Raw genomic sequence first — 18,654 nt, 5'->3', positions numbered from 1 at the left:
TCAGTCGCGTCCGGGACGTCGAAATCGTCGCAGCCGAGCTGCAGCCACGATGCCGCAGCCGTTGTTTTGACACTACGTGCGTAGAAACGTCAACTACTCCAAAACAAATATGCTCGATTGAAAGGACTATTTGATTTTTATGTTGCGCATTTGCCGGCCAGATCTGGCGGCGTTTTTTCAAGAGTTTCGTTCTGACGCGCGCCCGGCATGCCCTGGATAAAATCCTGTTTTTGCAATAAAGATAAGGGCGACAAGTCATCGTCGACGAACCCGCTGTCCAAGGTAGGTATTTTCGTGTAAATTCGACCGGTCGGTGCCTCGGCGACTCCAACATCGCGTCAAGATAAGTACGGTTTCCATTTGCATGTACCGGTTTATTCATTATCACCCCGCGGAACTTTGTTATTTTTGAAAATGGAAACGTAAATCTGAAATCGTTATACATCCACTTAATTCAGGAACATTTTTACGAATATGTGTTTCGGGCACTTAAAAAAAATGTTAATATACATCAAATCTCACAATACTAATGAATATTGTTAGGGTTCTTGCAATTTATTAATGACAATTACATACAGTGTGTCCCACTTATGACACACTTTTTTGTTGGATAGGTCTCTGAAAAATGCACTAAAACCTTGTTTTGCTTATTGCTTTCACTTAAAGTCATGGCCAATTGAGACTATTTAACAAAAGAGAGAGAAGAGAGAAGCACTATTAGGGATTTTTTAAAAAATAAGTTGGCAACGAATTCTTATTCATCTAGTAGTAGGGAAGAGAATATTCGACAGTCAAATTCACTCGCTAATTTATATTTTAATTTTGTTTACATCTTTCGAATACTATGATTTATTATGCTGCTGTTTTAAAATGATACTAAAAAATGAATATCCTTAAAAAGTCTTTTTTATCATTATTTTTTGAAATTTGTATAATTAAAATTTGTAAGTTTTTCAAAGAAACTTCCACAGGCTACTGAAATACTGTTTATAAAACTTCTGAATTCCTCCTGCGTCGGTTTTTGTTGAGTCGAACTAGCTAATGTTTCGCCAATCATCCTGTTGACTTCTTCAAAGCTTGACTGAAATTGTTTTATAAAAAGTAAAATTTGTATTATTATAAAAACACATACAAAAAAATCGTTATTTACAAGGTTTACAATATTTATTTGTCTTGTTTAAATTGAAAACTTTGGTCATTCGTCTAGTTACTTGTAGGTAGTCCTGTACACGAATCTGTTGTCATTTTCAATTTGAAAAAAATCTCTAAAAGTACTTCTCGATTTTCCACTACAAAAAACTGAGTCAGTTAGTCGATGCTATATGAAAAAACCGTTTCATTGCTCTTTAGTAAGATCTATCCAATAAAAAAGAATTATCAAAATGGAGCCATTAACAAACATTCTACAGGAATAATGCTTAAACCAGGCGCCTGCGATATTTCGAGCACTCTTTATTCGAACTTGTGGATATTAGTATGGTTAGATTTTATGTAGTCCTTAGAACAAGCATAAGGTTTTAGTGCGTTTTTGAGAGATCTATCCAGCAAAAAAAAATATAAACATCAAACCGTAATCAAAGCGGAGCGCAAACGATATTTCAAACACCCCGTATTGAAAAATTGGTATAGTTTGATTCTCAGTAGTCCAGAATAAGAATTATTTGCCAATTTATTTTTTTAAAAATCCCTAATAGTACTTCTCTCTGTTTTGGTAAATATTCTCAGTCGGCCATGACTTTAAGTTGAAGCAATAGCAAAACAAGGCATTTTTCGGAGACCTATCCAAAAAAAAATTATCAAAATCGAATCATAAACAAAGATTTTACAAGGATGTACAGTTTTAAAGTGGGACACGCTGTATATGATCGATGAGATTACGGGTGGAAACACTAATGAAGTACTAGTTCGAAATTTCAATAAAAACATTAAATTTGTTAAAAAAAAATCAAAAATATTTTAAATATAAAAGTAAAATCTCTGTCAATTGTCGCAGATTGGTAAGTTAGTTTTGAAATCGGTTGAATCATAAACGTCGAATTGACGCTTTAATCAAAACGATTAAAATGTGATGCAGATGGTAAAATTAAACGAGCCTGCATATTTTCGAAAATATTTTAACAGCCTAAAAACATTTTTCTTAAATCTTTTATGTCACAACTAAATAAGTAGAAAATGCAATCAATCACATTATCGCATGTTTAATTATGTTGAAATAATTGATTATGAATTTAGTTTTTTCTGCATATCTCCATCTTTCGGGCGGATATGTTAAAAAAAAATAAAATGAATAAATTGAAAATCAACAAGAGATAAAAGTACTCTAAGTGTTGTTAGTTCGTGGCTAGAATACCTATATGATTTGTTTGGTTGTCAACCAAAAATTTTGATTACTGCGAAAAAAGGTCTAGTGAAGAAATAAAGAAAAAGAAAGACATTATTCCAATAAGAGCATGGTGTGCTGTGTGGAAACTATGTGCTTTTAGAAAATCATTTATATTTTTCAATACATCACTGCTGCCAGGTTATTCTCAGCCGTGATAAGTGAAAAGTGATGGTGTTTATTTCTCACTAAACACTAAGACTATTAATACTTATTAGATAAATATCTATTTAATCATTTTTATTTAATATATATAAATATAAATGGGTAATTACAAATTTCATTGTATTGTTAAAATTATTTCGGTCAATTGACACAAAAATAATTGACCGCTCAATGGTGCAACGCTACAAAAATATCGACATATCTTCATAAATTGGATATTTTGTTTTTTAGTTTTTGAATTCACTGAAAAATAATTTTGTTATAGCACTAACGATTGGATTAGAAAACTTAATGTAATTAGGTTTTTTATTTTTTATTTTATTTTTGTCTTATTGATTTCATTCTGTGGGTAGCAATTGCCTTCAATTACTTACTTTACAACATTGACATAAAGTACCATAAATGTCAAGATATTAAAGTAATTTGTTGTCTAACCGGGTGAAATTTTATAGCAATTTTTTTTTTATTGTCGGTTATTTTAACAGCAAAACTGTTGAAGAGACGCTGATATAAGCAAATTGAGTATCCCAGGAACCACAATAATGGTCTTCGCAATTGCTTTAGGGTCGATGTAATCATTTAGCTGGTTAATAAAGCATAATAACAGGTAATCGAGTTATTCCGCTATGATTTGAAAGAGCTCTTTTGGAAAGACTCGCTTTTCAGATTACTAAAACCTTAATGGTTCCCACATTAAACGCGTTGGAAACTTGGAATAATATGATTTTTTTCAATTATGCCCACATTTTGCAAAGAAAAACATGAAAATTCAACACTTACAAATATAGGTTTTAGTTTAATTAAATTTATTATTTGCGTACTTAATTTTCTTTATCGTATTTAGATAAGAAACCACATGTCAACTTAAAAATTTTAAAATTGAACTGAGGTGACTTTTACTTGATGAAAAACCGTTTATCAAAATAAATAATATCTAAAAGCCCAGATTTTCACGAAATTATATATTTTTATATGACAATTGTTTGGACAACACCTTGTCTTTATCAAATGTAATATTTACAAACTACCTGCTACTATATATACCGAAAAATGACAATAACACTTTAATTAATGTTGTTACGAGAATTTAACTTCAATGAAGGAGAGGTATTTAAATCTAATTGAACGTTAAGCAATAAATTTGAATGTCTCATTTTGTTAATCTCTATGGCTTCCAATAAATATATTTTTTTTAAATTTAAATCATAGTGACTTACAAAAATTAAATTAATAAGTTTATGAAATTATTTTTTTCCTTATTTATATCGGAGCACCAAACTAGAAGGAAGTTTTGATAATTTAAATCAGTTCAATGTGCTGTACGTGACGCTCCCTACTAGAGAATGAATTTGTATTTCTTCTTTCAATTTTTTATTTCTACTTATGTAAAGCCTTAACAGGAATAAATTCATTTTACTTTGATTTTTTGAATGTATAAATTAAACGAATGGAAAGACGCTATAAACAGCAGCACCGAAACTCATTTGTACCTTTTAAAGATGTTTAATGAATTCCAATGGTGAAATGTACGGTGAATTTGATATTGGGTCGTTTTGCTTTGGAGTCGCGCCAAGTTTTATTTTACATTAACTGTAGACCTCAAATATGTCAATACATTGAAACCCATAAGACGCACATTAAAATCGTGACCTCGATTTAAAGCGCGCTCTAATAATTGAGTTTGTAATATATCGAAAAAAACTGTTCCCATTACTTCTTGATGATTAACTGCGGTGTCTGAGATCACTCAGCGCCGCAAATTTATCATTAATTAATTTAATGCATTTCAATCTTCGCGCCTGCCTTGCAATACAAATACTGCGACAAAATATGACCAGAAACAAATTACTCGCGATTGTTCGTTTTGCAACTTCGCTACTAATTGCAATTTTTACAAGGTCGAACTTGTTATCTAGAGAATTAGTTGTTAATTCTAGTCGTTGTTGGTTGTTTGGTTTTGCTAGAAACATAATATCCGTTTACATAAGGTTTTTCCAATTCATTTATTTCAAAATAACATTATAAGCGTTAGCTTAGGAATAATGAGTCCATTATCTTTCAAACGTGCGAAATTATTTTTGATTCGACAAAAATCGAACATATTTTCTTCGTTTTCGTCTGCATATTATCCCTGATAATAATTTTTGAATGGCAGGATGGAATCTGATTAAATAAGAAATATTTTTTTAAAATTAATCTTACGCTCCGAATGGTCTATTAAAATTATTTTATAATCATTTTTTCCTAAAATAAGGTGTGATATAATGGTTTTCTGAAATCGAAACGTACAAAATCCTTCAACTTAATCCGAAAAAACGCAAAATGTATTGCCTCTTTTTCAAACTTGCGTTTAGGTCTGATTAAAAAATACAAAATGAAGAACTGAAGAACTTTGGAAGAACAAGAAGAAGAAGCAACGAATTTCTTTTGCAATCTGCAATTCTTACAATTCTACAATTTTTAGCGACTCTAGTATCCTAGTTCCAGAGAATACTCTTTCGAAATAACTATACAGCACTGAAACTATGGACTTACATCATCTGCTGAGAATGTATTAGCGGTTTAGGATTTGTGTCTGGTATAAATCCTTATCAGGGACTGTGTGCGCCTCTCAGTGTACTATAAAGCTTTCGTTTACCTCCAGGCTGTAGCGTCGAGTAATTTTTATAGAATATTTTATAGGAATATAATATAGGATGGGATTTTGGATTTTGCGTGAAAGAGAATTAAAAACAACAATCTTTACATTGTTTGAAATCAAGCAGAATGCAACAAAAATTAAACCGCAATTTTCAAAACATCCGCAGTTGTAATTCTCTTTTTAAACGAAGTAACCGCTAATCGACATGACAATAGTTACACCAGTTCCAAATTTTTATAATAAAAGCGCAATTACATCAGCGGGCGCCTATTTTATGACCCGGATAGCCCAAAATTTGTGTGATAAATGTTCATTTACGTTGCGTAAACAGTAACGGTTTTCCGGTCGTAAAGTTCCCTCCGTATAGGCTGCATCGCTGAATTAAATCGCGGCTTATATAAATATACACACGACATTTGAATGCCAATAGGGGCATTTATACTGACACGTTTAACATGACCTCTCAAGAAATATATTTTTTATTTATTCTGTAGCGCAAGTGTATCTAAAAGCTAATAAAAGGTCTAATAAAATTATTAAAAGGTATTCCATTATAAAAAAACACAACTGACTGACTGTATTGGATTCTACGTACAGAACTCTTTGCAGACCAGTTTTCACATTTCCAATAAGTGTGGGCATAACTGAGGTGTCTAAGGGTGACTAGCATTAATACATTTTCAATATTTTCTTTTATTTTTTAGTTATAAAGTTGTATTTATTTATGCTATGGCTATGAACTAATTAAACATGCCGTGCCTTTTTCCAAATAGACTGAATTTACCATAGTTCACTTAAGCTTCAATCTGCATGATTTTTATATCAAGGAACAATAGGGTCGACTCTCGAAATTGTCATCGCTTACGTGGAATCACTGGGCTGGGTCTGCTAGTCTCAGTGTTGCAGTGCAAACTACCACCTATAAAAACAACAGCATTTAGGGTTTTCGGACTGTCATTTTTATTAAACGAACGATGTCGCCTAAATATTTATATAGCCCTCTTAGACGTTGGTTACTATAGTAACAGATCAAAATAGATCAAAATCAATTAATTTTTAAGTTATTAAAATAATTTGATGATGATTCTCGATAGCTTTGATTTTCCTCTATAAAACATACAAACCGTTTAAAAACTGCATAAATTCCATGGTCTGCACACCTTGAAATAAATAAAAACGAATTACCAACTGCGTGGATATATTCCTGAAAAGTTTCTAACAATATAATTGTCCTGTGAATTTACATACAAGGTGTACGGTTAAAAATAAAAAGGAGGGCAGAAAAAAAGTAATAAAACCGCAGACTTTTACAATACCGCGAAAGTGACACTTTGTGGTTCCGGTAATGAGTTTCATCGGAACTATTACTACCAATCTTGAAATTTTAAATAAAAGATCCGGTTTTTTGTACTGAAGCTCAACTTAATTTGGTTGTTCTAAAATATTTGTTAGTACACCTCTGATAATGCATCTAAATACACAACACAAAAAGTTATAATATGTAAATATTATTATATAAATATAGTATTTCCATGTTAATCATGCAAATTATTAATTTGATTTTATCATTTGCATAACATTGGTTAAATTTAATAATTATTTTAAGTTTTGAAAAAATTCATACTGCCATTTTCTAACTAATAATGTGTCTTAAAACTTTGAGAATTTCCATTTTAGAATGCATAATGCAGTGCATTGTATACATCATAATTACATGCCCTAGAATAATTAAAACTATAACAACTAGAACAACATTATTAGCTGCCATTTTCCATTGAAAAATTTGCCGCACATTGCCGATGTCATTCCAATTTACGTAGAGTTCAACGTTTTTTTTTATACTGATCGACATTAAAGCCATTGTGGTTCCAACTCGGGTGATCATGGATCAGCTACCCACAGCCATCCGGTCATAGGTAAATATGGTAATGTAGTGTGGCGATCTATATTAAAATGTATGTATCCTCCGGTTTAAAATGTATACATAATACGTAAACCGTACGCCTCGTTCCGCCCCACTTATTTGTCCTTTTTTTTTATTGTGTTAAACGTGCACCATGGAAATCCGTTTGGAAGGAAGCTGCGAGCGTTGTTTTACGAAAAGTAATTCAATTCAACGTAAGATCGAAACTTAATTTAGCAATCAATCAGGCGGTCGAACCGGTCGTCACGTTAATAATCCATTAATAACGGAAAATTTAATACGCAAAGCGTTACGCGCCGCCCATACCATTTAATTTATAATTGACGCTTGCCCGCGTACATTGGAAAAACGATGCATTATCTAGGTAGGAGGTCGGCAAAGGATTACGGACCGGCGATCTCATATGATAATGTGTAGAGTTAGAATAAATTAGTGATAAGGTCAAGGGCAAATTGAAAACCAATGAACACTCATAGCGATACGTAAAATATACCTGCAGTTTATCTGTGGTCAGGGATATTGAATGCATATGACCATAGAGAACGCTAATAAAAAAGAGAGTTGTAAATTCCGTAGTAAATGTGGGAAACGTAATTACCAACCCCACCGTGAACTACAGGACTAATTTGGTGACTTTAGGTGGTGGGAAGTTTTAATGAGGTCAGTAAAAATTAAATAATAAATAAATATGGAACGCAACAACAACAAACTAAGAAGCAAACCAAAATAGGAACTACAGACCGACTTAATACATGTTTTGTGTGCTCGGCAATTTTCTGGTATAAAAAAAATGGAACAAATTTGCATAATTTTTTTTGTAAAAAATGGAATGCATTGTTGCAAAACACTTAAAATCTTAACAACGGTATATGATAAATCTACATTGAGCACAAAACAATAAGTGGTACAAGCTGTTTCAAGATGGCCGGGAAGACGCCAATGACGAATCTCGCTCTGGACGCCCCAGTACGTCAATAACTGATCAAAGCGTTGAAGAAGTGAAACAAATTGTATTGAAAAATCAAGACGTTGGTATCTCTGCTCGTGCCATGCAATTTTTTCCGGGCATGAAACGTGTAGCAGCAAAATTTATTCCATAACTGCTTAATTTTTAAAAGGGCCGTCGAAAGAGCATCGCTCAAGGGCTGTTAAACGAAGTCAAAAAGGTCGTAACTGGTGACGAATCATGGGTATATAGTTATGACGTCGAAACCAAAGCCCAGTCGTCCCAATGGAAGAACCCAAAATCGCCAAGACCTAAAAAAGCACGTCAATATCAACTGTCAAGGTTTTGATTACTGTTTTCCTTGATTATCGTGGCGTAGTACATCAAGAGTTGTTACCACAAGGTCGTACGGTCAACGAAGAGTATTACCTTGAAGCGATACGCCGTTTTCGCGGAACAATAGGAAGAAAAATCAAGAAACCCATGAAAGGAAGGAAAGGAAAGGAAGGATTTGGGACGATTGGGGAGATAAAGAAAAAATCGCTGAAAGAACTCAAAGCCATATCAGAAAGTGCTTCGAGGATTAGAAAAAATGTTGGCACAAGTGTATTATATCTGGGAAGGATTACTTTGACAATATTAATTTGGTGAATAAAGCAATACTTTTTGATAAATCTTAAAAGGCGTCTTACTTTTTGAACACACCTCGTATATAAAACCTAGTGTAATGAAGCTAAAAAGGAATAGGAAATCTTAATCCTTTAGGCACTTATTTAACTATAACAATAGCTATAATTATAGCACTAACTAACTGGTTTTTACGGGACTAACGGCTCCGTTAGACTCCGTTTCTTTAACAGCTACCGTGTCTTTAGACTGCCGCCTCTAACCCTTCGGAAGTTGACTTTGGTCACTATCTCGATTAAAGCTCGCTTAAAAGCGTAGATTACCTTTGGTATACACAAAATGCCAAATGCCATAAAATCCTTCTTTTTTGAATAGTAACGTTGGAAAATCATCAACAGGGGATACCACACCACCAACTAGAATTTTAAGATGTTATATCACTTTTGGGATGTAATTATTCGAGGAATTATCGAACTACCGTACAAATTTGTTGTTTCCCCATCGGAATCAGATTATTTGGAATTACGATAATAAGTAAAATAGTAATACTAAAATACGTTCTGAGAAATCCAAGGAAATATATAGAATTATATGACCATACAAATAATTTTAGTAACTATAAAAGTTCATTGTTAGCACTTTTATCCCCGGAGCTCTTGTTTTATGAGTTCCACAAATTCCGTCACAGCTCTTGGAAAATAATAATTTATATGTTAAATAATAAATTAATAAGAACCCATTGTGTAGCTTGATCCTATATAGTACATATAGTACCGTAGTAGTAGTAAAATAGTTTCGATGCATATTGTGATTTATAACATTGATTTCGTGCCCAAAATAAACAAAACCCAAATCAGTGACACACATCAGTGACTGCCTAGCCGCAGTGACGAGATGTATTTTAAACTTGTCGAGTTTGGTATTCCGTGGGAGGTAATTAACATTAAAAAGTCAGTAAGTAATGGCAACTGGACCGTAACCGAAATTCGTTGATCATCCGTATAGACTGTTTTTCACCGTTGGTACGACTTTAAACTTGCCTATCGTCTAACACATTTTACTCTTTCGATACTTGCCGGTTTTTTGTTTATAATTGGACGCATTCCACAAGTCGTAGAAACCGACATATTTCAATAACACAATCTCCCATATGTACGCCGATAAAAGAAATACGTAGAAGTTCACTGCCATGGCCACTTTACATGGGACAGAAAACTCTCGGTGTTTACGCCCATGCAATTAAGTAAAAAGCTTTCCACTTTTATTATTGAGTCACTCCAGATATTCAGACATATTAATGCGGCCCGGATATTTTTCGATTATAATAAAAGCCGGTGATGAAATTTGAGCTGTTTGGTTGTAAAATGACCTTACGCTGTTACTACGTAGAATAAAATGTTCAAGTGCATAGTTTCTGATACATGGCTGATAAAATGTTACTAAAAATGACAATTGACAATGTGACAATTATTGTCTGACATCCGCAGTCATTAGTGGTACACAAAAGGTGCACCAGGAGTCTACTGTAATTGTACTCTGGTGTAGCCATGAATTTTTACCCGCCGTTTTATTATTGAAATAAGATTTACAGGTTTGTTTTTCAAATATTACCTTTAAATTTCTTAAGTAAAAAAACTGTTTGTGCGCGATGAACCTATCAATATTAATATATACAGTGTAATTTTACGATAAAAATTTCATCATTTTTTCCGGCTTCTCAGTTTGATTTTCATCAGATATTGAGGCCGTTATTTATTTGCGTGTTTGTCTCCCTCTTGATTTCAATAACTCATTTTGACAAAATATCATCGTTATTTTTCCCGTCGACTCTTTATACGCATAAGAAACTTGAGCTGGTCTGAGGCTTACAAAATACAATTTTTTTCTTCTTAATAAATCAATAAATAATAAATTCTAGACAGTTAACATGGCACACTGGAAAGGGGAGTCGTGTTCTTTTGTTTCAATTCAACATTAAAAAATTGATTGATTGATTATAATTAGACACAATTTGCTAAGCGTTCAATTGGGAAAATCGTCTGGGAGCCGCACTTAATAAGATTTTTTCCCGTCATGACAATTTTCGTTATATTGTGACGAAGTCAATGTGCTCGGCGACACACAATGAAACTATAAATACGCTGTCAGCAGTAGTGAAAAGGTTGTTAGTTCGGCTTTAAATATCCTGCATGATTTGGCGTTATTTTTCGACGTCCTATAAATCGAAGGTGGGCGGAAAATGGATCTAAAAAACGATGCTTTGAAAGCGAGAGCTTCTCCAAAATTGATGGTGTCATGATGATCTCGGACAAATCCACGTAATCCATTACGTTATTGACGTCTTGGTAGCATACGATGGTGATTTATAATAAATGTGTATACGTATACGAATTATTGGGCACTTTGATTGACATTTCGTATCATACAAATCAAGAATGTTATTGTTACTTGGATTTGATTACGACTGCAGTAACGGATCGTTTTTTTGCCACAACTGATGTCACAGCCCATAACTAAAACTTTTTAACTACAAAAAGTAAAGTGCCCATCAACAAAATTAATATATACGACAAATAATAATACTAATAATAATAATAATAATAATGTTTATTTCCATCCATCCAGTATCGGATAATGTCTGCAAGTAAAAAATATATCTTAGAACTCTAAAAAACAAACTTTAAAAACAGATACGTACAAACATACATCAACAAAAAAAAAGAAAAACACACAAAGTATATCACACTGGGAGATCGGCATTACTACAAAAATATCTAGACAACAATTTTTATTTCTTCGTTATTTTTATGTTTACTTTAGCTTGGCAATTGTAACAATAAGCAGCAAAATTGAAATACACACAATTTTTTTTCTTTCTAAATTGACACGTGACCGTATTTTTTACATTTATTTTGTGGAATGACAATATGACATTACAAATTATTTTTCGTATTCGTCTTTTACGTATTAATTTTGTATTTTCCATTTTCCAGGTATATTTATATTATAAATTATTTTCACTAACATTAGGTATTATGGTAAATATTCATATCCCGTACTTGGTTCCGCTTAACTGTTACACAGTATGAATTAGACTTTAAACCTAATAAATTTACACATGCCCGAAAAATGTTTGATAGTGGCAATTGAATTTTTAGAAATACTAAGAAATTGTGGAACCTCAATGGTCTTCATTCGGCCACTCTCTCGCAACACTCATACTTACACTTGATGACAGCCAGCAATTAAACTGCTCGAAGCGTTGTTTAAGGTTGACATCAATAGAATGAAAGTTTGACAATAAGATTTTTTTTTAGATAAATTTGTTATTTTATTTTTACTGTTTTACTATTAGCACAATCGGTTAATATTTGTCAATGTTACTAATTATAGCAAACTCAACTGTTCTCTGATCCAACCGTACACACGTGCAGATCTAGATGTCACATAAACATTAAACTTCTAAATCAATGCAATATTTGATATAACCTTGTGCAGCCGGAAATATACATAAAATACTCCAGTTAATTACTAATCGTATAATATTATTTATTACCTTTGGCCACATTTCAATAATTTCTGACGTAAACTTTTTCAAAAATTGGTTTGTTTTCGTAACTTAAATATGCCTTAAAGTTTAGTGTATTTTCAAAAATTATAGTTGAGATCATAAAATATATAATATATATAAAATTGCATTTGGAATTATGCCCATGTTTATACCCCCACAACGTTACTTCGTAGTTAACATACTGTACGATTTTTCACATATCCAAATATGTTCGTTTCATGTGTGATTAAAAAATGAAAACCTGTAAAAATAAAGTGTACATAACTATGAATACTGCATATTTTTCTAAAAGATTTTATTTTTTTCAAGCAATATTTAAATAATTTTAGTGTGTATACTTTGCATTTTTTGTACCTACTTATTGTTACGAATTTTATCAAAAGTATATAAAAAAAGCAAATTATCAAATTGGCCTGAATATTCTTCTTCAGTAGTAGATGTAGTAGATACAACCAAATATCACAAAATGCAATAAAAATTTTCACACGATCCTATGGCATTTTCACATAGACATCACCTAAATGCGAAAATAAACAACTGTTGACTTTACAGTGTTGTTGAAATTGTCCCGCTTTCATACTCACAAATTGCTGTAAATTACGATGCTGTTTGAACATTTCCGTTTACCATTAAGTCTGAAAAGGCAAAAAATAATATTTACTCAGGCCCACTTGCCTAAATTGAAATAACATCCGACTCGCTAAGGCGAATTCCAAATGTTCCTTAAAATTTTTCATAATCGATATTTTGATATTTGTAAAAAAAATTAGTTGTGTATAGCAATAGAAAGTGATTGATTTACTGTAAATTGTCTCTTAAACCAAAATATATTGTGACCATAGGGCACCCATTGCTTGGTTCGAATGAATAACATCGAACCTCCATAATAAACGTCCTGTTACACCCACACCTGGTCACTATAATGCAGGCAGATGTTTTTTTTATGTGGCGCACACACGCTTTTCGAAACACGCGTCTTTCATTGTCCGTTACGTTAATTTGCTGTAATGGGTTTCGAAATCCCCCTGTCTAAGCTCTGTCAAATAAATTAATTGGATGTTATTATTGCCAAAATTTGTTCTACTCACTCCTCGAAATTCCAATCAGGCGTGCGCAAAGCGTTACTTTAACATTTTTTTCAGTGAATCTCACTGTACCGAAAATCATTTAGACGAAAGTATCCAATTACGATTATATGAACAAAAAATTTTTTTGTCGACTATATAATATGATCATGCATATGAGCGAAAAAATCAAAGCAAAGTTATGGCAAAACTTGACAGTTATAATCTGTTAAATGTCGGTTCATAATTTTGTAGGGTTTTTTTGGATATGAAATATCTGTAGAAAAAAGCTATAAAGCGAATCAAGGCAAAAATACTGTAGGAAACTTAGATTTTAAAGCTTTTCATAACCTTTTACGAAGTGGTTCGTTATCCTAGAATTTTTTCCTCCGTCTCTAAAACTATCTTCGAAAAGATAATACATGTCACCCTACTATGTAAGAATTGACTACGATAAATTCATGCAAAAACTTGTGCAGTGTATACAGGGTGATCTCTTATTGAATGTAAAGAATTAAGGACGCATAGACACATGCTGAGAATCTCGTGGATGAGTAGAATTACAAACAAGGAAGTGTTAAGAAGAATGGACAAAGAACTCGAAATACTCTTTACCATTAAAAAACGCAAACTTGAGTTCCTGGGACATATATCACGCTGTACAAGAGCTGCTGAAACTCATTATGGAAGGCAAACTTGTAGGTAGACGAAGTGTAGGGCGCCCAAGAATCTTTTGGCTGCGTAATCTTCAAGAATGGTTTGGTCTATCGTCAATTGAATTCTTTAGATCAGCAGTATCAAAAGAGAACGTAGCCTTGATGATCAACAACCTCCAAAGAAAAAGCTGATACAAGAAGAAGAAGAATTAAGGAAGAGATTTTTGGCTCCATTAAATAGAAAATTTGAAAAACACAGTGGTCAAGTTTTCAAAAATATAGTTTTTTAATATCTATAGATATAGAGGCATTACATAATGTACCACAATCTTTTTAAAATACACCAGTGGTGGGCGTACGGAATTTCACCTATCTATTTTGTCATACATTGATGTTACGCTACTGATTTCTTAAAATAATTTCTATTTCTCTCTTAAAATAGAAAGTATTCTTACACTTTCCAATTATTTCTAAAGAAATTTAATTTTTTGATTTTTTTCAATCAGTTTCCGCTTAAAAAAATAAAAACCTATTCTCTACATGGTCATAATGATATCGTACTAATGTGACAGTTACAACAACCAGTTTAATAAAATTTTCTCTTAATAAATTAACAACAACTTTTTTGAAAAAAGTAGAACATAGAATCTAGATAAGTTGCTGAAAATGTCCTCCTCCTTGAACGATACACGCTTTCGCTTTTTTATTATTAAATTAAAGTTATTATTATTAAATTAAAGTTCTTTGATTTTTGAAGTATTTTAGTAAAACAGACAATGACTTAAGTAAATAACAATTATGATAATAATTCTCTATATGCTGTCATATTAGCGATATTCTTATGACCATGCAGAAAAGAGATTTTTATTTTTGTCAGGGAAAACCGTACTTCGGATTGAAAATAACCAAGAAATTAAATTTATTTAGGAATGATTGGAGATTTTGAAAATAATTTTTATTTCAAGAGAAATCAGTGGCGTATCATCAACCACTGGTGTATATTAAATTAATTCTGGTACATTAACTAATGTCTCTTGGTAAAGTGGTGTTTATTAAAAAAATATATTTTATTTTTGAAAACTTTACCACTCTGTATCTCAAAAGTTAAGACCTGTAGTACATATGTTCATATGAAGTTTTCTTATTGGAATGGAGCCAAAAATCGCTGCCTTACTTAGAAAACACCCTGTATATATGGTATTTGCAAAAATATACCAAAAAACTAATGGGCTTATGCTTTGAAAACTTCTAACAAAAGTGTCGTTTATCAAACTCGTTGCATCATGTACTATTTCGAGGCGGTACGCTTTTTCTAAGCGTTGACTCTAAGCGGTGTTCAAAACCCACGCGGAACTAATTTCCATCTCAAAACTGCACTAAATTACATTTGAAAATCTTCATTTCAACTACTTCCTACGCAGAGTTTGCCCATTGCAATTTTTTTTATTAATAAATTCGAAATTGAGGCACCTCGAAGAATAGTTATTAAGAATATTATGTATTAGAGAGTTAGTCTAAATTAACCCAGAAGTTGTAGATTATGGTTGACTGTTTATCTGTCACGTGTTAAAAATTGGTAAGAGTTAAATCGGGAATTGGCTTGACCCGTAACCTAAAAGTATTTGTCATTTTGTAATAGTTTTAATGTTATTAAACATTTTTTAATTTTTATTTGAAACTGTTTTGAATATGTTTTGCAATCATTTTGATCCATAATAATAATCCTGTTTGACAAATTTACTTTCAATTTCAGTTTTTCAGAAATCACTAATTAACCAGCTCTGGCTAACTTTAACATATTATGCAACTTGCAGTTTTTTGATAACATATTTCACAGTATACCAAATTAAAGGGGTGATAGTTGCGTTGGCCTTCCAAAGCTCTAGAATTATAAAAAATAATGCTTCTAAATTAAAAGATAAAGAAGATATACGGGAAATTTCTTGACATTCTCAAGGTACCCATATGAATAGATAGCTTGAACCCTCATTAAAATACAATAATTGAGAAATGCATTAAATTCCATAAATGGCATACGCTTATCTAAATGTTACCATCTATCTTAAATAACAAGAATAACATTTTGTCCTATTCTGTTAAACTTTTTCTCAATTTCCGCCCTTCTCTATTCTCTATCTTTTGCGAAATGGCACGCCAGCTTCTTTTATTTTGTAATACTGATTTAGATACTTAGAGTTGTCCAAGCTCGTAACTAATTAATATAATTTGTTTCAGTACTATTTATAAACAGCAGTTCATGGGTTTTCTAATAATTTATTTAAATAATAAAAGTTTTTTTTTCTTTTAGTGTAAACCTAGGTTGCCAATTATAGCCATTAATATACAATATTCATTATTCAATGTATTATTTCCAAACAAGCAAAAAATATAAATTAATTTCTTTGGCAAAATATTTAATTCAAAAACGCAGATTACCAAAAAAGTTTCCTTTAGTTGTGTTCTAACAATTTTATTAGGACGCTAACGTCATTTAAGCTATGGATTCCGTTAGAAACAATATTATTAATTCAAAAAATTTAGATTCTGGGCGAGAGCTTACAACAAAGTTTTGCTTAAAGCAGGACGAAAATTAACCTTCACTTTACACAGTTTCGGTTGGTTTACAAATGATTATTGATAGGGCGTGACCGTAACGCCAGAACAGTAAAACAAATTGGTCATTTTATGGTTAGTTGAATTTGTGCCCGATACGACGGACTAAGTGCAAACGATTACAGCCTTTTATTGTTTATAGCATTCGTATCTACCATTATGGATAAAGTTGTATGATGTATTGCAGCGCCACCTGCTCTGATAACCGACCACTAACGAAAGTCCCAAGACGTAAACTTGTAATTTTTTTCGGTTATTTTTGAGTTTCTAGAGAAAGCCATATGATCTTTAGAGTTTCAGCGGTTTTGTCGAGTTTAGTTAAACATAAAGTTTTGAATTCCAAAATGTCACATTTTTTAATAATCTAAATAAGTAACCAAAACTCTGTGTTTAAAATAAAAAGTTGCAAATTAACAAGTCTCATGGAAACATATAAATGCGGATTTGGGATACTCTGTATATTTTATAACAATTTAAAAAATACTAATTCTTTATACATCTTACCAAAACTACTGCATTTAAAAAGATGATTCTTCCACGTTGTTGTATACAAGAAAGCATAGTTGATCTATATCAATAATTCAAAGGTTAATGAACAGAAAAATATTGACTTCCGAATTAAAGAATATTTTTACAATTACCGTTAAGACTATATTTTAAACTCGTTTTTTAACTATTAGCAATCGAACATTGAAAATTTGCATTACACCTCGTTGACATCCCAATTTTTGGGCTTTAATAAAAAAATTTGTATAAATTCTCTAAACATATTTTTAATGTAAGATTATTTCATTTTCATTTTTCCTTTAATAACTCTAAGCTTGAACCGAAAAGAGTTTTACCACCTGATTGAGTACTACGAGTACCTTTTGCGTTGATATTTTCATCAAAATGACGAATCTTGACAAAATCTTGTTTTATTTGCTATAGTTTTCTCAGTTTTATTACTTTTCTTTTTCTAAATCCTCTTAATTTTTCTGCTTGAACAAGAAATTTCCAGACAAAATCTTACCCAGTGGGTTGACCGTACAGGAAGTCGGAAGGTCAAGATTTTGAAGTCGTAAAAATGGAGTCTGGAGATTCGAAATTGTTGGGACCATTATGAAAATACCAGGGATTCAATTCAAACAGCGATTCCGAAATTATTTATTGGCTTAATAAATTAATAAAAATGGAAAACAGTTCGGTATATTTTACTGCCTAGTGCATAATATAAAGATATTCACATAAAATTAATGGGGTTTCGTGCAGCTTCGTGCCAATTCGTACCTAGCTGCCACATACATAAGAGAAATATTTCACCCAAGCTAACGGGGGGCGGCATTAATGTTGGCCGTTATAAATTAACCTCTAAAATGAACATCTACCCTAATCTTGGTATATTTAAGGAATAATATTAATACTAATTATTTTTCGTTATGTTGTAAATTCAGCGTACTTCAAAAGAAATAAGATTTACCGACAATGTTGTGGTCACGGTAATGTTTGAATTTGAATTTCCAGCAAAAGTGTACATTTGAAAACCATGTGGACTAGAATTCTCTATGAAGAACAAATGACATTTATATGTCAAATTCATCTCTCATATTTTAAGAAAAGGCATTTTTGAAACACTTTTAAAACTTTACAACCTGTTATTATTAAAAACTTAGTGCTCTAGTAACGCAGACAGAATTTGTTTGATCATCTTTTAGGAATTGCGGGGAAGATGCCAACAGTTATATTTTATTTTGAATAATTAATTAGTTTGCCATCACTTATAATCAGGTCATGAGTATTTGTATTTGTATGTATTATGTATATAAAAATTGAAATTAAAAAAGGAATATTATCCAAATTTACGAAGTTAAAACTTTTCGTCCTTTTGCGATATGTCTCGACTCATCTTTGGTAATTTGTAAAAGAATTACTTTAAAAAAAATGTCTACCTTGCAAGATATCTACCAAAAAAAAAAACTGTTTTGCTCCGATTCTGCTTGCGTTTTGCTATATTAACCTGGTATTCCTTTGGATTTTTTAACGACTCTTTCTGAAGAAATTATTAAACTGCTGCGTATTGATTTCACA

The 18,654-nt window shown here is 31.8% G+C and overlaps 1 protein-coding gene across 6 annotated transcripts in view; it reads left to right on the top strand.

Annotated features, from left to right (window-relative positions):
• The window catches only part of LOC132696894 (tensin-1-like), a 119,173-nt gene continuing 100,519 nt past the window's right edge, over nucleotides 1–18,654 (top strand). For 4 of the 6 annotated variants that reach the window (XM_060662017.1, XM_060662018.1, XM_060662015.1 and 1 more), the window contains exon 1: nucleotides 2–282. In XM_060662017.1, coding sequence (XP_060518000.1) covers nucleotides 208–282 — 75 coding nt within the window. In that variant the 5' untranslated portion in view covers nucleotides 2–207. Of the gene's footprint in view, nucleotides 283–18,654 lie in introns of all 6 variants that reach the window. The other 2 variants (XM_060662010.1, XM_060662011.1) reach the window with 2 other exon arrangements.

This window comes from Cylas formicarius, unplaced genomic scaffold (genome assembly GCF_029955315.1).
Source record: "Cylas formicarius isolate icCylForm1 unplaced genomic scaffold, icCylForm1.1 PGA_scaffold_1__22_contigs__length_36826433, whole genome shotgun sequence".
NCBI lineage: Eukaryota > Metazoa > Arthropoda > Insecta > Coleoptera > Brentidae > Cylas > Cylas formicarius.
Note: the sequence above shows the minus strand (reverse complement) of the source record. Positions and strands in the feature narration are given on the sequence as shown.